Source organism: Phocoena sinus, chromosome 10 (genome assembly GCF_008692025.1).
Source record: "Phocoena sinus isolate mPhoSin1 chromosome 10, mPhoSin1.pri, whole genome shotgun sequence".
In the NCBI taxonomy this organism is placed as follows: Eukaryota; Metazoa; Chordata; class Mammalia; order Artiodactyla; family Phocoenidae; genus Phocoena; species Phocoena sinus.
Window position 1 is genome coordinate 16,095,839 of NC_045772.1, and position 26,858 is coordinate 16,122,696.

Below are 26,858 nucleotides of genomic sequence, written 5' to 3' on the forward strand. Positions count from 1 at the left end.
AAGAGGATTCTGAAGTCAGTCTGTAAGCTAAATGCACAAATGATGAAATACTGGTGTAGATGCAGGGACACGACCTTATTCTAAATATTTCCTTAAAGTGGCTTTATTCAAAATAATAAGTAGAAAAGTATAACTAGAATAGATTGCTGTTATGTAAAAACGTATGCACAGAAAAACACACTGGAAGGAAATTCATCAAAAGTGACCACACACTGGTTGAGTTAGGAGAGGGTTTTACAGGTTGCTATTTTTTTCTGCCCTGTATACCAAACATTTAGAAATACTGTTGAATAACTTTCATAATTTAAAAATGTATACGTTAAAAAAATTTTTAAAGGCTTTTACCTGGAGAACAAATACCATCTGCATCTAAAATTTCATGTCGCCAGATGGGTTTCCTTGTAGCAGCATCCAACATCGGCCCCATCACTTTATCAAAAGTCTGATTGGTATATCGTTTCAAAGTACATTTAGCATTTTTATATACAAGGCAACGCCCAAAGCCTAAAATGAAACCAAAATGGGTTCAGAACCACAAGTAATATGAAACTATGAGAGGTCAAGATTTGTGTTATTCAACAACCCACCACACTCTACCTCCCTTCCCCGCCAAAAAAACACCCCCAAACTGCTCTACATTTAGATAATCTGAGACTGGCCAAACCATATAGCAATCTGATAACTTGAAGAACTGGCTCAGGATCTCTACTAACCATATTAACACTAGAATCTCTACAACCATTTTCCAGCATGGAATATACCTTGTCAGGTTGGAGGAAAGTGAGAGAAACCTAAGAATGTCACTGGGATTCTTTGAGAGCACAGAGCCATAGCACATGAAAACTGGAAAGGGCCTTAGAGATCACCTGGCTTAACCCCTCTATACTACAGGTGCTACGAGTGAGTAGCAGAGAAATTAAGTGGCCAAGGTCACCCAGCAAGGTGGTGGCTGAGTTGAGACAGACCGAGTTCACTGACCAGCCCGCATTCTTCTCATACATCATTTTGGTTCATAACTTCTGCTAACCTTCTCTGGAAGGTTTTCCTTTTGCTGATTTCGGCATTTAGAGGAAGTCCCAAACAAGCAAACAAAAACATTAATTTTTCTCCAGAGGAGAGAGAATAAAAAGGATCGATCAAATCATTTTTATGGGAGAGACAGTTCACCGCTGCCCTGAAGATTAGAGTTTACTTTGATTACATTTTTAGACCACATTTATCTAGTGGATGAGGGAAAAGTTCTGGGACCAATTAACAATCTAAACATTAAGAAAAGTAAGCAAAATGAACAGAAGAAAACCTGTAGATGGAACAAAAAACTCAACCACTGAATCCCACAAAAAGATTTGTCAGTTGTTCAAAAGAGCTGCCAATCCTGCACTAAATAACATTTCCTAACATGCTATGGCTGTATTTCTTTTTTCCCCTTTGGTCAAGCAGTTATTTTAAACTGGATTCTCCCTCTAGTCTCCTGAGGATATACTGAGCCATGTCAGAGTTCACTTAAACAGGAAAAAGTCTCCAGATTAAATGCCAGCTATTACTGAAGAAATAAATGCATGGCTGTAAAATCCTCTGCTTATGATTCTCCACCAAAAGCAGAACTCTTTCAAGAAATCTAAGAATGTGAATCAGAAAATCAATCAGGGAAGAGTGGATTTCTAAATAAAATCTCAGTGCTCTAATGTAATTTTTTAAATATGAAGGTGACCATCCGATGTAACAACACATTTCTACAGCTGGATAGTAGATGAAGATATCTGTGTGTCTTCGAGAAAGGTCTTCGTCATTATGGCTCCTGGTAAATTGTGTATGGCCATAATAAACTCGGCTCAGAGAGCCAGCTGCTTTGGAAACATTACATGATCTTGAAATTTTGTACAACGGCCATTAAGTACAACGTGCTGGAGTGCTGTGTGAATATGAACTGCATGAAATCAGAAGCGTTTTCTTCTAAGTGTAAATGGACATTTTATTTACAGGTGGGAGCTTAAAAGCAAGAGGACAGTAAACTCAGATCATTAAATTGTGTTGTGGAGTTTCTGACAGATATCACAAAGTCTTCAGATTTCCGCATAAATGTAACCAGTTAATCAGAAAGGAAAACACCTAGTTTTAAAGCATGGCTGTTGTCATTTGGAGGAAAAAAAGAGGCATAAATTAAGTGCAGCCAACATTAATGCCAAAGACACATGTCTAGGAGTACTATTATGGCTGCCTAGCAACTAGGAAGAGTGAAGGGGAAGGCAGAGTGGGTACGCAGGGAGGAAGGAGAGAAACAGATGATGAAGACAGGAGTCAGACCGAGGATCAGGTGATGGCTAACAAACCACCAAGTGGGGACCTGCAAAAGTAAACTGTCAAAACCGGGGAAGAAAAACGTAAAAACAATGAGCCAGGATTTGTGTATGTGTACTTTTATCATTTTGCTAACAAAAAGGTACAGCATTATAGGGTTGAGATATACAATTAAAAAAATAGCCTTTTACATACAAATATTGCTACTGGCCCCTCAAACAGGTTTGTTGTTGAATATATAACTATTTTCAAAAAACATATTTCACTTATTGTAATTCCTGCTAGGAAATAAACAAGTTCTTACACATTTTCTGTTGAATTGTCTCAAGTCAGCAATAAATTAAAATAAAGGAAAAAAAAGATTCCTTATTAATATTTAACTAATACCTCTATATAATATTCATTTAAAAAATGTTAACACCAAGACATCACCACCTCCTGTTTGCATATTATAAAATTCAAATCACTTGAAACTGACATTACCATTTTGACATCAAGTGACTTTCATATTGATCATGCCTGTATCTAAATCTGCACAAAGCACCTTTGGTGTTAGAGCTTTGAAAATTCACTTACCTCTGTCCAAGGAAGCCTTGTTTAAAACAAGAGCATCTTCTATATCATAGCCACTATAACTCATCACAGCAACTGTCGCATTCTGTCCAGCAGGCAGTTTCTCAAATTCTATCAACTCAATAGTCTTTGTTTTAACCATGGGTTTTTGTGGATATGCCAGGAGATACATGAGAGTATCAATTCTGTTCCGCTGGTTGTATCCAATGGTACCTTCATTGATATTGGAGAAAATGAAATGCAACTTTCTATTATATCAAATAATTAGGTACCAATGAATACAGAGATAAACACATTAATTTTACTAATTAGATGAAGAAAATCTTCAGGTCAAATATTTAAAGAGCAATACTCTCATAGTGATTAACAACTTTTAAAAACAGTTTTTCTCAGTTACGTTAAAAATCCTACAAAGAAGAAAAATCACATTCAGGGTGTACTAATCTAAATAATTTCAACTTTTTGGATTTATAAAATTGATCCCATTTGAAGAGTTTTAGTCTCCACTGGTTAATCTCACATGTTGGTTAATTTCACATGTAAGTCAACAATTCTGTATTTGGTTCTACTATGTTCCAGGCACATTTCCAGTTGCAACTGGAGAACACCCCCCAGTGCTGAGAGGCAAAAAGCTTATACAGTAGGACAAACAGATACATTTCATCAAAAGAAATCAACAATTACAAATGTTCTAAATGAAAAGAAAGCAGGAAAAAAGGGAGGGAACAGGATGAAGAGGAGAGTGAAAGCAGAGAAGAGCAGACTTATCCATTTGCTTGACTATTCATTTATTAAGCAGTTAATAAACACCTACTCTGTGCCCAGCATTGGAGATAAAATGGGGAAAGGCAGGGTCCCTTCCCCTAGGGAATCCAGGGCCGTGTCCAATCAGGGATAGGCTTTTCTCTCCTTAGCAATCCGCCTTTCCACCTGATTGGACCTTGGAGGGGTATCACTGTCATCTGAAAGTGAAACCAGAATGTTACCTACCCTTCTCCTTTTTCTCCATTGGGGTGCATTAGGGTTCAAAGACCTGCCTGAAAAAAGGCTTTCAGTCTCCTGGGCTTGTGAACACACAATCACTCCTACTCAGAGACCTTAAAAACCAGGAAACTCATGTTTGTCCTACTGTTGAGCTTGAGCGTGGGCTTCTCCCAGGTATCTCTTCTTTCCTGCCCTGAGTGGCGCATCTACAACTCTCATCCACCCCAAGACGTTAACGTGCCATTTAATGGAGTTAAGCTTTAATGTGAGCAGATACCAAAACCCAGTATTTATTTTCTTTACCTTTTTCTCTTATGGTCATTAAATCAATGGTGATTTCAATTCAGGGATGAAAATAACCTATTCAGGCAGCAAAAATGGTATGGTACAATACTCCTTGACGATTACTATTGAAAGAAATAATGAAATCTGTAGGGCTCTAAAGAAACGAGCACCTGGTACAGTGCTGGGCTCACTACCGATGCCCAATAAATGTCAAGTAAATGAAATTATGAGAATACATATTTGTGCTTAAATCTCTAGAAAATTTATCAAGCGTCAGCTGAAAAACAACAGCTAAACTGAACCTCATCAAATTTTTGTCAAGTTTACACTATAAATTGCCAATTAATGTTATTTTAGTGCCAACTAATAAACTGGGCAGGATACCTGGTAATAGATCACTTCCTGTTTTAGAAAGAAAACTGTTGCTGCTTGGATTGTTCACTGACAATAAGTTGGTTCTTTTACATGAAATCATTTCAAATTTATGTTGAGATTTCAGCTCCAATGAGACAAGGATTCAGGCAATGTCCCACTAGGCTGCCAAACGTCCTCTGAAACCTGAGACGAGCATTATTATGCAGCAGGGAAGCATAGCCGCCTGCACCCCTAAACAATGGTGAAAGAGATGGGATCCTGCTATAAATTGTGCTACCAGGCCCCGAACTTAATTCTTGGGCACTGCAACTGACCATCGAATAGATGAACAGCGAAATGGTTTAGCAAAAGTTTGGTGCTTGTGATCTCAACAGAAATTTTTCTTTAAAGACTTTTTAAAGAAGTTGTAGGCATATGCATATATACACATCTTTAGCAGCACTGACAACTAGGTGTGTAGGTTAACAACATGATTTATAAACGACTTCTAAATTATAAAATGCCACCACACATCACAATTTTTATAAAAATCATGAATGACTGGTTACTTTTACCAATAAGCAAGCTTTTTTGAGAAAATGTCATGTAGAAATTACATTATAACACTAGCCTGCAGTGAAGCACGTGCTCAAACTGGGATGCCTCTGTTAGTATTTTCAGTTTTCTTAAGGGCACTGCATATATATAATAACTAACACAACAAGAATTTATCTATAAGCTGAATTCTCCTTCTACTGTCCCATTTTGGTATAACTATAATCTCCAATGATTTCATTTTCTTACTACCCAGGACATAATCTTTCCTATAAACTCTTATTTTCTTGATCAAAACTTTCTTAAGGAGTCACAAGTTGGCATAACAAGGTATGTAAATGTACGTTAAAACAGTGAAGAAGTTTATTATTTTAAAGTGAGATGAAAAAAAGGATGCACATAGTTTAGAAAATGTATACCGAGAAACATAAAATGAAGTTTTATACATTTAACTATTTTTTCCATCCTCCTTTGCCCAATTTCTTTTTATTTAATCAATATTATTGAATTACAATAAACTTCACCCATTTAAAGTGTACAGGTTGATGAGCTCTGACAGATATATGCATCTGTGAAACCACCACCAGAGTCAAGATCCAGAACATGCCCAATACTCCCAAAAGGTCCCTCTCTCTGCCCCTGGCCCCAGGTAACCAAGGATCTGTTTATCAGTATAGGTCAGTTTGCATTTTCTGAACTTTATATAAATGGAATCATACAGTATGCACACTCATGTGCCGCTTCTTTCATGGAGCATGATTCTGGGATGCATCCACATGGCTGTGTGTAAGAGTTCATTCCTTTTTATTGCTAAGTAGTATTCCATCATATGAATATACATTTTGTTTATCCATTCAACCGCTGATGGATATTTGGGATGTTTCCCGTTTGGGGCTACTGTGAATAAAGTTTGGGGCGACTGTGAATAAAGTCGCTATGAACATTCAAGCACAAGTCTTTGTGTATTCATTTCTCTTGAATAAATACATAGGAGTGATGCTTCTGCATTGTTTGCTGAGGGTATGGTTAACTTTCAGAAACAACTTAAGAATTTTCCAAAGTGATTTTACTGTGTTACCTTTTCATCAGTGTGTGAGCATTCTGGCTGCTCCACATCCTCACAAACACTTAGAACGTCAGTCTTTCTCATTTGAGTCGTTCTAATGAGTGTGCAGTCATATCTCACAGAAATTTACATTTACCTGATGACTAATAACGTTGAACATATTTTCATAAGCTTATTGGTTATTCCTTTGTGAAGTGTCTGAGTTTTTTGTTTCCGTTTTACTTGGGTTGTCTTATTATCGAAGAGTTCTTTGTATATATACTGGATACAAATCCTCTATCAGATATATGTATTGCAAATACCTTCTCCCATTCTGTGGCTTAACGGTGTCTTTCATATTCTGAACAGTATCTTTCAAAGAGAAAAAGTTTAATTTTGAGAAAGTCCAATTTATTAATTTTTCCCTTTTTTATAGTTTGTGCTATTTGTGTTCTATCTAAGAAATATTAGGTGATTTGAGTGCACAAGGATTTTTGCTTAAGTTTCCTTCTGTAAGTTTTACAGTTTTAGCTCTTACATTTAGGGCTGTGATTCATTCTGTATTAACTTTTTGTATGGTATGAGGTAGAAGCTGATGTTCCTTTTTTTCTATATAGATACTGAGACATTTTATTTTGTTGAAAAGATTTTCCTTTCCTCTAAATTGCCCTGCTATATTCATCAAAAATCAACTGCCCATAAATGTGTGGGTCTATTTCTGGATTCTGTCCCATTGACCTATATGTCTACCCTTATGTCAGTATCATACTGTGGTTTTAGGGTAAGTCTAAATACCAGGTTGTATGTCTTCCAACTTAGTTCTTCATTTCAAAGATTGTTTTCAAAAATCTGCATCTGATTTCTTAACAATTTTAATGTGCTCAGAGATTTATTCGTTGTTGAAACATTTATTAAGTACCTACTAAACTGGCACTAGGCTAGGCCCAAGGGATATAGTAATAAATAACAGACATAGTCCCTGTCCTCAAGGAACTTATAATCTATGGTCTAGCAGGGAAGGTACCTTCATCATGACCCACAGCGAATTGGAAAAAGTCAGGAAAGAAGTTAGTTTCAGTGGAGAAAAATTTTAGTAAGTTTTATAAATGTCACGGTATAACAGATATAATGTAACTTCTTATAAGTTTCTCAACCAAACTGGAATTCAGTTTCCTTGTCAGAAATAAAAAAGGTATGCATTATAGTTGACAGGATTATTAAGATGATTTAAAAGAAATGTACGTAAATCAGTTGGGTATTCACTAAGTGGAAGCATTCATTATGACTAGTATTAACAATATTAGTAATGAAAATATACACCCATCACCCTGCAATACCACCCATTCTACCTCCAACTCTAACCCGACATACTGAACTTCAATTTTACCTCAATTTTAAGTGCTCATTATTAACATTCTAGTCTCAGGAACTGTCACATAAGCTTACATCTAAAATAGCTACAATGATCATATATTTTTTTAACCAACAGAATTCTAAAAAAGAATTGCCAGGGATAATTTGGTCAAGACACCTTTTCATTTTGTATCCCCAAATGGATAAAAAAGTAAATAGTCTAAAAAAAAATTCAAACAGAAAGTGGGAGAAGAGGAGATGCAGAATGAAACAACATTTTATGAGGATCTTTGTATATTATGTGTTTTTAATACTTTAAAATTCTCCAGCCTATTTCTAGTACATCCCATCCTACTGTAAAGTGGGGGATACAAGAGAAGGAACTACGCACTTAAGAAGAGACTGTATTGGAAACAAAAACCAAAACAGAAGTTGCATTAGCTCCTGACTTTAAAAAAACAAAAAACAAAACAGTCCCAGCAATTTGGAGTTGAAGGAGGAAGGGGTGGTGAGAAGGAGCGGGGGCTGGAGGAGGTATGTGATGCATATTCATTAACCGAGCTGATAGTGACTAAAAGATCCTTTTAAAGAGGAGAAAGTGTTCCACTAGAGGATTGCCAACTAATAAAATGGGCAGGATATGAAAGTGTGACTCATGTGAACTTGGCGTCTGGGGCCAGGGAGAGAGCATACAATGCAGCCCCATCACACAGCCTTCACTTGTAGCACTGAGTGACCTGGAGACCTTGCCATTTCCACACACGTCTACCTGACTTCTTGCTCTGAACCATGTCACAACAAACAGAGCCATATCCATGGAAGGGAGGTGTTCCCCAGTAGCACAGTAAGACGCTGTGTGGAAACTTGAACTTTATGAATAATTTAAAGAGCCTCAGATTTGAGAAACACCCTCTGCTGGTGTTTCATGTTGGAATCAAGTCAGCCCTCTCTTATGTACAAGGTAAGGCTCTCAGTCTCTGTGGTTTGTGCTGTCTTGGTCTCCTTCGTAGTGACAGGAAATGACTTTCTCTTATTTTTTCACTCTGTTGAATGGGAGGGACTGGTAGTAAAAGGTATATAGTAAACTTCCAGGTTGGTAAGAGTATTTAGCAAATTAATTCTGGGATCTTGTCTTTCACTTTCCACATGGACTAACAGATGAACAGCAACTAAAATATTATGTTAGAAAATCCACACAGAATCTCTGAGATGTATATAGTCTTCAGCATGGCTAATATTTAAAACGGGATAGTGTGACTTTTAGTTATCAGCTGTCAAGACAGCAGGGAATTAAAATGACTCCGAGAAGTCCAACTCAAAGAGCCAGGTCTCTGTTCTGGATCTCTGTTCTTCAGACCCGGGTCTCTGTTCTGGGTCTCTCCCTCTGCCGGCCTCTTTCCTTTTGCGAGTTTTCCTATAGACCTCGCTCAATACTTCCGCAGCTACTACAGTGTCCAAAGAGCAAGGTGGCCTTCTCGTGTGCAAACTTTAAATATACTTTAATCTCATGGCTTTTCTTTCCAGTCAGGTGTTTTATAATAACGAACAGTAACAAAGGCTTTTTTTTATTACTTAAGATATTCAGTGGCTTTTGTCTTCCTAGCGTCAGCAGTCACGTCAGAGGATTGTATCCAAGGAGCTAAATGTGCAGGACCCAGGGTCAGAGCAGCTGAATACACCAACCTCAGAAAACACAGACAATGAATTGCAAATGACACTCAAAACAAAACGAGAAAAAAAACCTTCACACAGAAAACTACAAAAGAACTCTACAGACACTGAATTGGCTTTCTGTACACACTGATCCTGCTTAACTGTGTGTGGTAACTAACCGAACGTTTCAGATACTCATGGCTACAAAATAAAAGGCTTTTTTTTTTTTTGGTAGGAAGAGGAGTTACAAAAATAAAAATATTATTTCTTTCATTCAATCACTTCTTTATTTAAAAAAAAAAAAGATTTGCCAAGTGGAGATAGATGCAGCTCTTTCTGTTTCAATCTTCAAACACACTAAAGAGCGGCATTAGTGATGAAGTGATTAGTCTTCCGTTAATTCTGCTGAAAGTTCTACACAAAAGGTGTATTGTTTCAGCTGGGATTCACATCATGAAACAAAATGGTTTGGTAAACCCAATAGAAGTGATAGCCCTTTCATGACACACAGGATTCAGTACTGTATATTTCAACTTGTTAGCAAGTCAGAAGCACAAGCGGGAAATCAGCCTACACTGCTGCTGAGTATGAATGGGAAAGGCTAAATTGATGAGCCGCTGTTTAGATTTTCCCACTGGGAATTATTCTGAACTGTCCAGGCATTACATCATTCAGGTAAATGGTAGCAGGACAACATGCTTCTTATGTCTTTGTTGCCAACCAAAGGGCAATATAAAAACTCGAAAGGAAATACATACTCTTTATCTGTAGGACAAACAGAATGACTTAATTGTCAAGCTATGGTCAACTGCAGCTAATTATAAGTAACTGAGCAGCTAACTGCATTCCGGTTGTTACCCAAATGCAATGCAGAAACCTTTTACAGTTTCTTTATGAACCTCATTGTATCATACTTTATTTTTTTTTTTTTTTTTTTGTATCATACTTTAAATCAGAGATGACAAGTCATATTGATGTCATAGACATATATGAAAATAAAACCTATTAAACTTATTAGGATTTAAATGAGTTTTAAAAACATTTCCAAAAAAAGCTTATAAGCAAAACTTTTTTTGCTAGTATCCTCTCTGTATCCTCTTCAAGACAAAACTCAAACTCCCCAACATATGGCATCTCTCCACCACGCTTCTATGTCCATACTACAGCATATACTATACAAAACGACCCACACACTACTTGCTTACGTTTCCATACCTGTGAGAAATACTCAGTATCTTTCAAGGCTCAGTTCAGTTCTAGTCTTCAGAAACAACCCACTCTCTAACCTTAGGTGTTTTTTCTGCTTAGTCCCTTAGATTCTGGCTATCATCTACTATGGCATTTATGAGACTATACTGAATTACTGTTGTATTTGTTGGTCTCTCCTGCTAGACTGTGAACTCACTGAGGGCAGGGCTCTGTGTTATCTCTATATTTTAAGGTTCCAGCCTCAATGATTGGTTTATTATTGATGCTCAATAAATGTTACGGATGATAAATAAATTAATAGATAAATGAATGAAAGGGAAGAAAAATAGAAAGAAGAAAGGAAAATGAACTCAGAAAATGGTGTGACACATACTGAGTGTTTCAGGAGCTATAGGAGCAATTGCGTGGATATAATGGGTTCAATGACTGTCACCCAGACAATTACTAAGTACATTCTAATACACACTGTGCATCTTTATCTCTATTGCCTTTTGCTCTCCTCCCTTAACATCGAGTTTTCCTGCTCTTTCTTCCATCTCTCCTGCTTAACTACTTACATTTATATAGGGCTTTTCTCTTTATATTTACCCCCTTGTAATTCTGTGATAGTTATTATATATCCCTTTGTTTGGTCAAGAGTACAAGTTCAGAGAGGTTTTCTCCATTTTTGTTTAAGCTTTAGACATGACAGGGGCACCTACAAGCACTGCAGAATTCCACAGACAACCTCCTGAGTTTGGTAACACTCAGGTGTTAGCAACGCCTGACCTGGCCCAACATGCAACACTAGTGAAGTAAGAATAACACAGTATTGTGAAGCAATTATACTCCAATAAAGAGCTGTTAAAAAAAAAAAAAGAATAAAGACATAAGTACTTATCCAAGTATTTAGAACCAAGTTCAAGGAGGAACTCTTACCCATGGCTTGTTTCCCCATGGCACACTGATATGTGTTTCTTGGGGACTGGTTGTGATGAGGGTATGGGATCAGGCCAGCACAAACGCCAAGAAGAGTGAAGGGTTCAATCTCCAAGTGGGTGGTATCTCTATCAAGTTAATTAAGAATCAGACATCTTAGGCACCAAGTATTAAAATAAATATCTCTTAAAGGGTATAAAAAAATATTACTATCTAGGTCCCTGAGGACTAAACTTAAAATTTAAGTTTACATAAATACATACAAAAATGTATATATATATAAAAAACACATACAATACATTTATATCAATATAATAATAAAACCTCCTAACAATAAAATTTGATGCTAGTAAAAATGATAGAAGAAAAATATACTTAAATAAAATATAACAGCAAATTCTTTTTTTCAGTGAAACTAAAGAGTGAAACTTTTATTTGTAGAAATATAAGAGATAGACAATATGGAATGTCTATATAAAAAATAAAACATCATTACATACTAACTAATAATAATAACTCATTTAAAGAAATTACTATATTAAGCACATAGAAACACAGTATCAAAAATACCTACATGGCACAACGTTGTAAATCAACTGTACTTCAATAAAATGTCTTAAAAATAAATTTTTTTTAATATAACTATATGGATGAGTGGCCTGCTTTTCCCCACTTTTCCAACGTATATCAATGAGAAAGTTGTATTACCATTTTAGAGAGAGGAATATATCCCCTTTAAGAAGTTACTATAGACCTATGGGGACCAATTCTGTAACCACTAGCTAAGTGTGGCTATTGAGCGCTTGAAAAGTTACACTAGAATGGCTGAGAAGCTGAATTTTTAATTTTACTTAATTTTAATTATCTTACATTAATTTTAAAGCTCAAATTTATATTGAAATAGCTCAGTTCAGTTATTTTAAAACTTTTTAAGTTATGTTTGTAACCACTTACATGTATTACTCTACTTTTTCAATTGTAAATGTTATGAAATCAGATCAAGTATTTCCAATGAGGGACTTCCCTGGTGGCGCAGTGGTTAAGAATCCGCCTGCCAATGCAGGGGACATGGGTTTGTGCCCTGGTCCAGGAAGATCCCACATGCCGCGGAGCAACTAAGCCCGTGCGCCACAACTACTGAGCCTGTGCTCTGGAGCTTGCAAGCCACAACTACTGAAGCCCACGCACCACAACGAAGAGTAGCCCCCGCTCACCGCAACCAGAGAAAGCCCGTGCGCAGCAATGAAGACCCAACGCAGCCAAAAATAAATAATAAATAAAATACATTAAAAAAAAAGTATTTCCAATGAAAATTTAGCATCCAAATTGAGATGCAGTGTAAGTGCACACCAGATTTTGAAGACTTAGTAGGAAAAAAAGGTAAAATATCTCAATATTTTTATATTGACTACATGTTGATATGATAATCTTTCAGATATACTGGGTTAAATAAAATTATTAAAATTAATTTCATCTGTTTCTTTTTACTTCTTTAATGTGGCTACTAGAAAACCTAAAGTTATATGGTGACTTGCATTATATTTTTATAGATACGGGGCACAAAGTAAGACCTGACGTAGTAGATGTTAGAATCTTGGTTACTTTCATAATATGTTTTTGCAGAAAATGCAGTTTTGGCTAAATGAAAAAGCAACTCAGCTATCTGAATGGGAAAGGACAGCCAGACTGTTTTTAGGTCTTGCTGAAAGTAACAGATCTCACATCCAGGATCTGTGGTCTCCAATGACCTTCTGTCCCTTCCTCAAGTGTTTCTGAAGCATAACTTTAATCATAATTTCAACAGTTTACAGTACTTCTTTTTTTTTTCCTGAGCCAAATGACATAACTTTTTTTTTATTCTTGATAGTCAAATTGAAATACAAAATAATTGTACCAAATTCCACTGAAATCAACAAATTGAGAGGATCTGATTTACCATAACATCTCTTACATTTGTATTACAATTTAAATATACATTATATATCAACATAATACTTCATAGGTATATAATGAGATGTTCTTATTTACTATTTCATAATTTTCCAAAGAAGATGTTTCTTCTTTTTTATGTGACTGGTGAAATTGAAATAGATTAATAATTATCTGTCTTATGTTCATCTTTTCTTAAAAATATGGAACGCTTCACGAATTTGCATGTCATCCTTCCACAGGGGCCATGCTAATCTTCTCTGAATCGTTCCAATTTTAGTATATGTGCTGCCGAAGCAAGCACTACAGTACTTCTGAAGAGAAGTGATTTCCAAGATAACCCAACACATCATGGAAAATTAGCTGCAATGTACATGGCAAAAGATCTCCCACTTATCCAGTTAACCAGCTATTTGCTTTTCATTACACATGTATTGAATTGTGTCCCTCGTTTGGTTAGAGAGGATGCTTTCCATGTAGTTCTTGGTTTGAAGAATATAATTCTGACCTTATGACCTTGCAGAACCTCAATCCTCTCAGTCACTTTAGGCCTTTGTCAGCAGAGAGGGAAGGGGCTCTAGGTTTTGTTTTCTTCGTTTCTGTTTTTTACAGAGAAACAGCTTATAGTGACATTTTATAGCCTAGAATAAAACAGTTTGTTTAAAATGTACTGTTCTGTTTATATACTGCCAATTTGACCAATGCAAATTAAAACTACTTTTTCCAATGTAAAGATTGGGGTAAGCTGAAAATGAAGAAGGTAAAGATCTAAGTTTCTTCTTTTTTCATGACAACAACATACATAAGATCGTATACTACCTTACTATCTAATAATTATTGAAAGTCCAAACTTTGTATAAGTCTGGATTTGAATTTTATAAAACAGAGAGGAATATTATTATTCAAAATTATAACCACCCTAAGTTTCTATCCTGAACAGGAAATAGGAGACTTCCTGTTCACTATGCATAAGGGCCTTAAATTTAGCTCAAATTAAGACTAAGTGACCTGTTGCTTACAATAGTGAAAAAACTGGAAACAGCCTAAATAGTCATCAATAGGGGAACAATTAAATAAGTTATCTATATGTAGTCAGACAATGTAATAAAAAGCAATTAAAATTATATATATATATATAAATATATACATACATTAATGTGGAAAAATATCCAGGATGATAATGTTAATTACATTAAGTTAAAAAATCAAGACACTGAAAAATAGTTGCAAAATGTATGTATGTTTGCCTTCACTTAGAAAAAAATCTAGAAGAGTACATATTAAACCATTTGCACTGGTTACTTCTGGAGGGTGGAGTTTGGCAGGATGGGGAATTACTTTATGCATTTTTACATTTTAACAAATGTCGTAAGTATGAATTAATACCAATTTTTTCTTATTTTTAAAATAAATTAATTTGATGTATGGGATAGCGTGGTGATTAGGTGATACTGATAGTTATATTCCTTTATGGCAGTGAAGAAAACAGAGAAAAATCCCTGCCTTCATGAAGCTTCTAGTGGCGGGAGATAGACAATACACAGATGCATCAACAAAATACACGTTTTACAGATTTTAAGATTTAAGCACTAGAAAAATAAAGCAGCGAAGAGGGGTGGTCAGAGGAGGGATTTCTACTTTAAATAGGGTGGTCAGGGAAACTCGCTGAGAAGGTGGTACCTGAGTGAAGACCTGGAGGATGTGAAGGAGTGAGCCATGCAGATAGGTGACAGCGTTCCAGGTGGAGGGGACAGCCAGGGCAGAGGGGCTGGGGCAGGAGCATGAAGAGGCCAGTGTGGTTAAAACAGAGTGAGGGGGGAGAGGGAGGAGATGATGCTGCAGCCATAGCTTCCTTGTAGGAACGTGAAAGCCTCTGTAAGGACTTCAGAGGGAGATGGAAAGCCACTGGGTGGGGTGGGGCTGGGGGCGTGGTTTGAGAAGAGAAGTGACGAGACCATTCTGATCTATAAAGAACAGACTATATGGGAACAAGTGCAAAACTAGTCAGGAGCCTTTTGCAAGGATCCAGACAAGCAATGGCAGTGGCCTGCAGTAGGGCAGCAGGTGGAGGCGGTCAAAAGAGCTCAGATTCCGGGTATACTTTGAAAGTCCACATGGTATGTTACGAGATTAGATGTGGGTGTAGAGGGGAGGAGGAGTCAAGGCTGAAACTGAGGTTTCTGGCTTGAGCAACCAGGACGGAATCGTTATTTGTGGGGTTACCATATAATTCTCCAGTCAATCTTTATATCTTTATTATTATTTTTTGCTGTACGCGGGCCTCTCATCACTGCGCACCCCCCCCACCCACCCCCCCCCCCCGCCGCTGTGGAGCACAGGCTCCGGATGCACAGGCTCAGCGGCCATGCCACGGGCCCGCGGCATGTGGGATCCTCCTGGACTGGGGCACGAACCCGCGTCCCCTGCATCGGCAGGCGGACCCCCAACCACTGCGCCATCAGGGAAGCCCTCCAGTCAATCTTTAAACGAGGGGTATAAAAATAGTACTTTTGAGAGATTCATACCTTTAAGGAATAAAAATTCTGCTGAAAAGCATTATTTATTAAATTACAGTAAGACAAAAATAAAGTGCTATATCTCATCTGGTAGTGGAAAACAGAAAACTACTTTCCTGACTGAAGACAAAAATAGTTATCAGGGGGCAGTATTAAACTCCCTAACCATTTAATAGCATAATTTCAAACATTCTAATTTCAGGTAAGTGGTACCTCAGCCACATGCATCAGACAGCAAGTTATATAAATGTCCTATAATGTATTCCAAATGGAACAAAGATGTTCCTAAAAATATCACTGTTCTAGAAGAAACACTGTGAACATATCACCATTTCATGTCTATATTGCACGTAAGTTTAGAGATATCTTTACAACATACAAGGTAGGGAATTCCTGCATTGACAACAGGAATTCAGACATCCACTGACAAAATCAACCCTGGAACAGATAAATACACCATTATGTAGCCTGATTCATTAGTTTAATTTTGGCAGTAATCGAGTATTAAAATCAGAGAAGCAATTCCTTTTAAGAAATGTACAGTGAGTGTAAAATGAAAAGGAAGGATAATTAAATCTAAAGATTATTCGTTAGCAGTTTTGTGATACTCCTGGGATAAACTATGGGTTATGTTTCCTTAACAGTATACTTCTAACAGTTCCTACTAGGAATACACAATAGAATTGAAGATGAAATGAAAAAAGAAGATCGTGTCTATCATCAGAACAGGTTTTTTTTCCGGTACGCGGGCCTCTCACTGTTGTGGCCTCTCCCATCGCGGAGCACAGGCTCCGGACGCGCAGGCTCAGCGGCCATGGCTCATGGGCCCAGCCACTCCGCGGCATGTGGGATCTTCCCGGACCGGGGCAAGAACCCGTGTCCCCTGCGTTGGCAGGCGGACTCTCAACCACTGCGCCACCAGGGAAGCCCCGGAACAGGTTTTAATTATGGTTGTTACTTACTTATTAATCATATGTTCATAGAGTGCAATGTTACAGTCATTTTCTTCATTCACATCTAAATATTCAACCAGACTCTCATGCAAGAAATCTTCAAAATTCCTGGGAAAATATTGGTGAAATGGACATTGTTAAATAGCATTTTACTGCAGTATTTTATATGCAATAGTGGAAGATACATGCTTTCATTTAGGCCCAAAGCATCTTTCTCTCCCAAAAAGTATCAATACATTGGGATATTTGAAACACGTTATTCTTAGGTCATAGAGTTATCACAAATCACCAAAATAGAAACAGTAAAACATCTGTGGCTCTTGTCAATCTGGTCCCACTTCTAAAAAATACCTTCTATGACTTTAAAAACCCCGTATGATGAGACCCACAGTACGTCAGATGTCTACATCAACATATCCTTCTCATCCTAGAAACGCTGAAGAGTGTGCTAATTTACACCAAGACTCTGTAATCCTCAGGATCTAAATTGATAAATATTTTACAATGTCCAAGCAAGTTCACATAGAAAAGAACAGGTTTTTAACAGGTTGATATAGCTGGTAGAGAGGAATTAAGAGACTAAAAATGAAAATATGTAATACTTTTCTTAAAAGCTCAGATCAAATAACATTACTTCTGTTTAGATCACATAAATGAGTATTAAGGAGACTGAGGACTTTTGCTTTTGGCTATTTACCTGTACCCCTGAGCCAGCTCTTCCATATGCTTATTTGTGACTGCAGCCTTCTGTTTCTTAACAATTATATAGGGTCTGGAATAGAAAAACAGAAAAAAACCCAAAAAACAAAACAGATTTACAGTAGTTCAACAAAAGAATTAAATCAGTTAAGTTTACTATAGTTAAATGAGGGAAGCGGTAGATATGATCAAACTTATTTCTGGAGTGCTTGAGGACACCAGGTATTTTTTACAAGTGTGAGTGCACAGGGGCCTATTTTCTCTTTCTCACATACACACGCACACACACGTGCACACGCACACACCAGCTCATGTGTGCACATATACATGTATAAACACACAGTCCTTTCTCCAAGTATCTTTGGAAATATTTGGTTCTGAATGAGAAAGCAGTATGAAATGATACTCAATAAAGTCTAGAAAAAAAAAAACCTTTAATACCTTTAATATATATTTTTAAAAACTGTGTAAATGCATCCATCATACCAAAAGCCTCTCCTGATTTCATACTGGGAATATGGAGAGGTCAGCAGGCAGAGAACCATCACCAAGGAAAACAATGGCATTTTGTAGTGAAGGTCTGATGACTTCCAGCTGTCTAGAGTGGCTTGCTTTAGGACAAACATCCCTGGGCTACACTAGCAGGGTACTTAAAGCTACACACAACCAAAGAGTAGGCATGAGTTTGCAGGGAATATAGCTTTTTCACTTTGGGATTTTTAGTGATGTAATGGGCGTAAGGTAGAGAGCTTTGGTCCACACGTTCTGGTAGATTAACCTGTTAACTGTCAGCGGTGATTTGCCTCTGAGGGCTTCGCCATCACGAGGAAACACCCAACACAAAGGACGGCACGCGGCATGAAACGTCAAGGGCTGTTGCTATTTGGACAAGCGGCTCTTACAGAGAGGAGCAAGTAACCAGCAGACACTCGTGCGCTCCACCCTCAAGTCCAAATAACTATTTGAGGACTAATGAGCACTTTTAAACAGTTAAGAAGAGGAGCTGCACAATTACAAAAGGGGGTACAAGCTGCTGGAAAGTGAACAGGGTGAACTCTTCATGAGACTCAACACTGCCTCAAAATCCTGGCTGCCCCTTGGCAGGGAAGCAGAGACCCTGCTGCCTCCCTCATTTGGGGCTGCAGTTTAGCTCAGCTTAAGAGGCTGAGAAGTGATGGCAGAGCAGGGGTAGGAGAGGGAGGGGACCACACTTGGCCACCTCAGTTACCTTTCAGTTTACTCAATGAATTCTACTAATTCTTCCTGCCAGATCTATGTTGTGTCGTTATACAATCACTTCTAAAAAAAAAGAACTAGTTTTCTTTTAGGCTATGTCATATTATATGGGATGTAATGAAAAAGAAAAATCCTAAAACAGATTAAGCTAGAAAATGTCAGTGTTTTCCCCACCCTTAATTGGACCATGTTAATAGCTATAAATAAGCATCCAGTGTTTGCCTGGCACCCTACAAGGCACTTACCAGACCTTATATCAATCCTAGGGAGGTATTGTTATTTACATATTTACAGTTGAGGAAATCAAGGCCCAGAGACTTAAGTAATAAACTCGGAGTCACACAAGTCAGTAAGTGGGACATTAGGATTCAAACACAGGTATAGCATCAGTTAGGGCTCTCTGGTTGCAAAGAATAGGAACCAACTCTGGCAGATTTAAGCAAAGATGGAATTTACAAAAAAATAAGAAAATTTTAAGGAATTTACCAAAAGGCTAAGAATTTACTAGAAGGATAAGAGTCAAAGAAAAAAGGTGCAATGCTCAGCCTCAGAAAGAAAAGGAGCCAGAACAGTCCCAAGTATCCAGAAAGGCAGGGGTAACAAGCAGTCTCTTGTATGCATCGCTGCCAGGATGAATCTGTTCCAACCACTTCTTCCCTTGAGCTATTCTCTTTGGGATTCAAACTCTCTGGAGAGACAGTCTGACTGGCCTGGCTTGGGTCAGCTGCCTGACCTTTGGCTGAGCAGGAGACAGCACCTGACTGACCGTCCCAAGAAGACTGCCAGTGAGGAAGGGCAATCCTCAAAGGAGAATGAGGAGGGTAACTGGAAGGAAACAAGGATGCCAGATAGACACAGACACTGGCAGTCCACTCTCCCAGCTGGGCAGACTTCCAAGCTCTTGCCACCACTCTAACCACTGCCAGCTCACTGACTTGTGCCCTCACACTACCTGAGGTCCACAAAGAAAGACTTTGGTGAATCAAGTGAAGGCCTATGAAACAAGGTGACATCCTCAGCTGGAGTCCCTGCCTGTCCCCAAAGGACCAGATACCATGTCATGTTCATCTTCGTAACCCCACCCCCGACACAGCACCTGTACAAAATAGGCCCTAAATATGTGCGGAATGAATATAAGGCACCTACTCTTCTACCGGATCTAATGTTATGGTATCTCTTCATGCTTCTATGTTTCTTATTCTTGCCATTCCTTAGCCTTTCTCCTTTCCTCCTTTATCCTTTAAAGCAATCCTACTCATCCTTTAAAGGTCAGTTCATAGCAACAGAATATAGTGGGTAAAATCAGGACTGTTGAAGTCAAATGAATTCTAAGAAATTCCGGGTGAAAAACAGACTCCACCACTACCTGGCTTTGGGTAATTTACTTAGTCTCACTAAACCCCGGTACCTCATTTGTTAAATGAAAATAATAATCCAACCTTATAGGGTTGAATGTAGTTAAAGCCTTACACATAATACATCTATTAAGATAATAAATAATGGCTAGCACTTATTACTCGCAGAGTTGGTTGTTATTACTAATTATTTCTGCCTTTCCCAGCGGACTGAGTTCTCTGAGGGCAGAGACTGACTCCCATTAATCTTTGAATCCCCAGTAGCCAGTATGCATATTCATGAGGTGTTTGCTAAGTGAATTAAATTTATCTTAACAATGAAAGAGGTTAAAGCAGCTTCAAAAATAAAAACAAGTCCATTTCTTTCAAAAGCAAACATAAAGAGATCTTAACAACTCTTTCTAGCCACATCTACCTGCACAGCCTTCCTCCATCAGAGGAAATATAGACACACCGATCTGTCAGATTCGTTGAGATGGAAACAAATTCATTGATATATCCTGCTCTTCGCATCAGTCGAAATGTATTCACCAGCTTCTTGTGGTCTCGAATGACACCCAGGATGTTACCTAAGCAGAAAGAAGAATAGTCAAGACCGAAATAAAATATAAATCTAATGGGATTTAAAATATCTACTCAATAAAAACAATAAGAAGCACTGAGCAGTCATTTGGAAGTACTGTTATTAAGCCTGCAGCCAGTCCACAAGGCTGGAGGGAGCAGCAGAGTGGAGTGGTCGAGGGCGGCCCGGGGTGGGGACCGGAGTCCAGGGCCAGGCCTACCACGCCCTGGCTGCATAACACTGGTGAAGTCAGCCTCAGTCTCCTCGTCTGTCAGCACCGTGCAGGGACATGAACTCGGGTCCAGACCCCTGGGTCTGAACACTGCCTCTACCACTTCTACAGGGTCGATGTGAGGATTAAATGAGCTGATCTCATGGAAAGCACTTAGAACTGGACATAGCACCTAGTAACTGCTATTTTTAAACCGGTTTTGTTGTCATCATCTGAGAAATGAGGAAAATGGCCTTTGGCTCCCAGGGCTAGTGTGAGGATTTAGAGAGGTACTGGGTGAGTACCCAGAGTAAGAACCCACTCAGCGTTAGCTGCCAGAATTCACTGAGCGAGGCAGGCAGCCAACAGCCCTGTTTTCCTTCTTACCAGCCCACGCGGGAAATGGTGAAGGCCTCCCAGAGCAGGAAGAAGGGGGAGAAGAGCATGGGGGCTGAGGCCAGGATGAGCACATGCAGCACACCTGTGAGGGGACAGGCACCCAGGCCACCAAGCCACACCTGCTGCAGCATCTCTGGAGGACTCTCAAGTGGGTGGGAAGGGGTATGAGAGAAGCAACTGGAGCAGAAGCTGAAGGAAAGGGACCCTCTCGCCAGAGGCTGCTGACAATCACTCACTCAGTGGCTGAATACAAGTCATCTCACTATAAGGGCTGATCTGATTATTTCTGCAGAACGTCTCACATATTTAACTTGAACTTAAAGATACCGTATTGAGCCTCACTTCACTGTGCATACGCTGCCAGCTGTCAAAGCTACCCTTTAGCTCTGATGGCTGTATTGTCTCAGAACCTGGATCACTCAGCCAATGGAATAACTGTTTCTGTTACCATTTTTTCTACCTTTCAATTAACATCAACCTGGGTCCAGAATTAAAGTATACTCAGGGGGTACAGCTCAGTGGCAGAGAATTTGACTGCAGAATTAAAGTATATTTGTGCTCTATATACATGGATAATAGTTGATTCCCTCCCCCTCCCAAACAGACTGTTTAGGATCAACATGTCTCCATAATATACTCACCATTAAGAAAGACAAGAAACACATTTGGGTAAGACAGCTCTTCCCCACATAATAAATTCACATCTTCTACTCCTAAGTTACTGGCTAATTTAACAATGGGTCCATCTTCCATGTCAGTTGTGATGTGCGTCATAAGGGCCAAGTTTTTAACCAAACCACATGCCTAAAAAGCAAAAGACAGTCATTTCTAAGAATGAACATGAGTAACACAAAGTACAGTTTGTGTCTGAAAATAGCTCACCACTCCACTGGTGACAAGGCAAAGCAGTACAGCCTCGTAGGGAACACTTTGGAGATTCATACAAAGCCTTAAGGATATACCTACCCCTTATCCTAGAGGAATTTATCCTGAACTAGAAAGCAAGGATATAAACGTAGATTTAGCCACAGACATGCTCAGCACAGTACTATTTGAACTGGAAATAATGATGACATTATAAACGTCCCCTCCCCAAAGAAACCAAATGCCTAAATTGCTATTCCCTGACAACAGAACACCACGGTCATTAAGATGACACTGTATAAAAACAGTAAAGGAAAACATTGATAATTGTGAATACATAAAAATATAAAACTGCTGGCCTGAAATGAGAAAGAGTCTGCAAAATAACTGGCCGGTACTCTCCAAGCTTCTTGGTCATAAAAGACAAAGAGTGAAGAACCGCTTCAGAATAAGAGGCTAAGGAGACTCAACAACTGAGAGCAATCCTGGATCAAAAAAAGACAGTGGGGCAACTGGCAAAATCTGAATCAGGTCTACAGATTATAATATTGTTATCAGTGTTAATTTCATAACTGGGGTTATGAAAGTTGATAACTGGGGCTATGAGGTTGATAACTGTGCTATAGTTACATAAGATGTCACATTTGGGGAATCTAGGTGAAGGATCATGGAGATTCTTTGCACTATTTTTGCAACTTTTTTTGTATGCCTGAAATTATTTCAAAGTAAGAAGGAAATGAAAAAAATATTTTTAAACTTCTGTACAACCAGAGGAAAAACATCTAAAGCAAACATATAAACAAGGACGTAATACAGCAAATTAAGAAAAAAAACAAAAACACTTGAGACGACGGGGGGACCTTGAAGATGGCGGAAGAGTAAGACGCGGAGATCCCCTTCCTCCCCACGGATACACCAGAAATACATCCACACGTGGAACAACTCCTACAGAACTCCTACTGAAGGCTGGCAGAAGACCTCAGACCTCCCAAAAGGCAAGAAACTCCCCACGTAACTGGGTAGGGCAAAAGAAAAAACAGAGACAAAAGAATAAGGACGGCACCTGCACCAGTGGGAGGGAGCTGTGAAGGAGGAAAAGTTTCCACACACTAGGAAGCCCCTCCGCGGGCGGAGACTGCGGGAGGCAGAGGGGGGAGTTTCGGGACCGCGGAGTAGTGCACAGCGACGGGTGCGGAGGGCAAAGCGGGGAGATTCCTGCACAGACGATCGGTGCTGACCGGCACGCACCAGCCCGAGTGGCTTGTCTGCTCACCCGCCGGGGCGGGCGGGGCTGCGAGCTGAGGCTCGGGTTTTGGTTTTGGACGGAGCTCAGGGAGAGGACTGGGGTTGGCGGCTTGAACATAGCCTGAAGGGGTTAGTGCACCACGACTAGCCGGGAGGGAGTTCGGGGAAAAGCCTGCACCGGCCGAAGAGGCAAGAGACTTTTTCTTCCCTCTTTGTCTCCTGGTGCGCGAGGAGAGGGGTCTAAGAGCGCTGCTTAAAGGAACTCCAGAGACGGGCGCGAGCCGCGGCTAAAAGCGCGAACCCCAGAGACGGGCGCGAGCCGCGGCTGAGGGCGCGAGCCCCCGAGACGGGCGCGAGCCGCGGCTGAAAGCGCAAACCCCAGAGACGGGCGCGAGCCGCGGCTGAGGGCGCGAGCCCCCGAGACGGGCGCGAGCCGCGGCTAAAACCGCGGACCCCAGAGACGGGCGGGAGACGCTAAGGCTGCTGCTGCCGCCACCAAGGGGCCTGTGTGCGAGCACAGGTCACTCTCCACACCCCTCTTCCGCGGAGCCTGTGCAGCCCGCCACTGCCAGGTTCCCGGGATCCAGGGACAACTTCCCCGGGACAGCGCACGGCGGGCCTCAGGCTGGTGCAACGTCACGCCGGCCTCTGCCGCAACGTCACGCTGCCTCTGCCGCCGCAGGCCGGCCCCGCACGCAGTGCCCCTCCTTCCCCCATCCCCCAACCCCCGGCCTGACTGAGCCGGAGGCCCCGAATCGGCGGCTCCTTTAACCCCGTCCTGTCTGAGCGAAAAAACAGACGCCCTCCAGCGACCTACACGCAGAGGCAGGGCCAAATCCAAAGCTGAGCTCCTGTGAGCTGTGAGAACAAAGAAGAGAAAGGGAAATCTCTCCCAGCAGCCACAGAAGCAGCGGATTAAAGCTCCACAATCAACTTGATATACCCTGCATCTGTGGAATACCTGAATAGACAAGGAATGATCCCAAATTGAAGAGGTGGAATTTAGGAGCGAAATCTATGATTTTTTTCCCTTTTCCTCTTTTTGTGAAGGTGTACGTGTATGCTCCTGTGTGACATCTAGTCTGTATACTCTAGCTTCCACCATTTGTCCTAGGGCTCTATCTGTCCATGACTTTTTTTTAAAAATTCTTTTTCTTAATAATTAAGTTTAATTGTAATAACTTTATTATACTTTACCTTCGTTCTTTCTTTCCTTCCTTCCCTCCCTCCTTTAGACAACGAATCACCCCAAATTGAGGAGGTGGTCTCGGGGAGCAGGATTTATGATTTTTCCCCCTTTACCTCTTTTTGTGAAGGTGTATGTGTATGCTTCTGTGTAAGATTTTCTCTGTATAGCTTTGCTTCCAACATTTGTCCTAAGGTTCTATCCGTCCCTTTTTTTTTTTCTAAATATTTTTTAATTCAATAACTATATTATACTTTATTTTATTTTTACTGTATCATCTTTCTTTCTGTCTTTTTTTCCTTCTTTCCCTCCTTCCTTCCTTCCTTCCTCCCTCCCTCCCTCCCTCCCTCTTTTCTTTCCTTCTTTGCTTCTTTCTTCCTTCCTTCCTTTCCTCCTTTCCTTCTTTCTTTCCTCATACTTCTACTAATTCTCTCTACTTTTTCTCCCTTTTATTCTGAGCCGTGTGGATGAAAGGCTCTTGGTGCTCCAGCCAGGAGTCAGGGCTCTGCCTCTGAGGTAGGAGAGCCAACTTCAGGTCACTGGTCAACAAGAGACCTCCCAGCTCCACATAATATTAAACAGCGGAAATCTCCCAGAGACCTCCATCTTAACACCAGCACCCAGCTTCACTCAACGACCAGCAAGCCACAGTGCTGGACAACCTATGCCAAACAACTAGCAAAACAGGAACACAACCCCACCCATTAGCAGAGAGGCTGCCTAAAATCATAATAAGGCCACAGACACCCCAAAACACACCACCAGACGTGAACCTGCCCACTAGAGAGACAAGATCCAGCCTCATCCAGCACAACACAGGCACTAGTCCCCTCCACCAGGAAGCCTACACAACCCACTGAAACAACCTTAGCCACTGGAGACAGACATCAAAAACAACGGGAACTACGAACCTGCAGCCTGCAAAAAGGAGACCCCAAACACAGTAAGATAAGCAAAATGAGAAGACAGAAAAACACACAGCAGATGAAGGAGCAAGATAAAAACCCACCAGACCTAACAAATGAAGAGGAAATAGGCAATCTACCTGAAAAAGAATTCAGAATAATGATAGTAAGGATGATCCGAAATCTTGGAAGTAGAATGGACAAAATGCAAGAAACAGTTAACAAGGACCTACAAGAACTAAAGATGAAACAAGCAACGATGAACAATGCAATAAATGAAATTAAAATCACTCTAGATAGGATCAATAGCAGAATAACTGAGGCAGAAGAACGGATAAGTGACCTGGAAGATAAAGTAGTGGAAATAACTATTGCAGAGCAGAATAAAGAAAAAAGAATGAAAAGAACTGAGGACAGTCTCAGAGACCTCTGGGACAACATGAAACGCACCAACATTCGAATTATAGGGGTTCCAGAAGAAGAAGAAAGAAAGAAAGGGACTGAGAAAATATTTGAAGAGATTATAGTTGAAAACTTCCCTAATATGGGAAAGGAAATAGTTAATCAAGTCCAGGAAGCACAGAGGGTCCCATACAGGATAAATACAAGGAGAAACACGCCAAGACACATATTAATCAAACTGTCAAAAATTAAATACAAAGAAAGCATATTAAAAGCAGCAAGGGAAAAACAACAAATAACACACAAGGGAATCCCCATAAGGTTAACAGCTGATCTCTCAGCAGAAACCCTACAAGCCAGAAGGGAGTGGCAGGACATACTGAAAGTGATGAAGGAGAATAGCCTGAAACCAAGACTACTCTACCCAGCAAGGATCTCATTCACATTTGATGGAGAAATTAAAACCTTTACAGACAAGCAAAAGCTGAGAGAGTTCAGCACCACCAAACCAGCTTTACAACAAATGCTAAAGGAACTTCTCTAGACACGAAACACAAGAGAAGGAAATGACCTATAGTAGAGAACCCAAAACAATATATAAAATGGAAATAGGAACATACATATCAATAATTACCTTAAATGTAAATGGACTAAATGCTCCCATCAAAAGACACAGATTGGCTGAATGGATACAAAAACAAGACCCTTATATATGCTGTCTACAAGAGACCCACTTCAGAACTAGAGACACATACAGACTGAAAGTAAGGGGATGGAAAAAGATATTCCATGCAAATGGAAACCAAAAGAAAGCTGGAGTAGCAATTCTCATATCAGACAAAATAGACTTTAAAATAAGGACTATTAAAAGGGACAAAGAAGGACACTACATAATGATCAAGGGATCGATCCAAGAAGAAGATATAACAATTGTAAATATTTATGCACCCAACATAGGAGCACCTCAATACATAAGGCAAATACTAACAACCATAAAAGGGGAGATCAACAGTAACACATTCATAGTAGGGGACTTTAACACCCCACTTTCACCCATGGACAGATCATCCAAAATGAAAATAAATAAGGAAACACAAGCTTTAAATGATACATTAAACAAGATGGACTTAATTGATGTTTATAGGACACTCCATCCAAAAACAACAGAA

At 39.7% G+C, this 26,858-nt stretch overlaps 1 protein-coding gene and 1 non-coding gene across 3 annotated transcripts in view; both read right to left on the minus strand.

Annotated features, from left to right (window-relative positions):
* Positions 1-26,858, minus strand: part of POLR3B (RNA polymerase III subunit B) — a 130,650-nt gene that overhangs the window by 44,680 nt on the left and 59,112 nt on the right. For both annotated transcript variants that reach the window (XM_032646258.1, XM_032646257.1), the window contains exons 15-21: positions 21,729-21,891; positions 20,331-20,484; positions 17,323-17,397; positions 16,635-16,733; positions 11,228-11,355; positions 2,875-3,084; positions 346-504 (exon numbers count right to left, since the gene is read on the minus strand). In XM_032646258.1, the coding sequence (XP_032502149.1) occupies positions 346-504; positions 2,875-3,084; positions 11,228-11,355; positions 16,635-16,733; positions 17,323-17,397; positions 20,331-20,484; positions 21,729-21,891 (988 nt within the window). The remainder of the gene's footprint in view (positions 1-345; positions 505-2,874; positions 3,085-11,227; positions 11,356-16,634; positions 16,734-17,322; positions 17,398-20,330; positions 20,485-21,728; positions 21,892-26,858) is intronic.
* LOC116761438 lies at positions 13,354-13,460 on the minus strand. Its single transcript, XR_004352005.1, has one exon. It is a non-coding gene; the product is annotated as a U6 spliceosomal RNA (small nuclear RNA).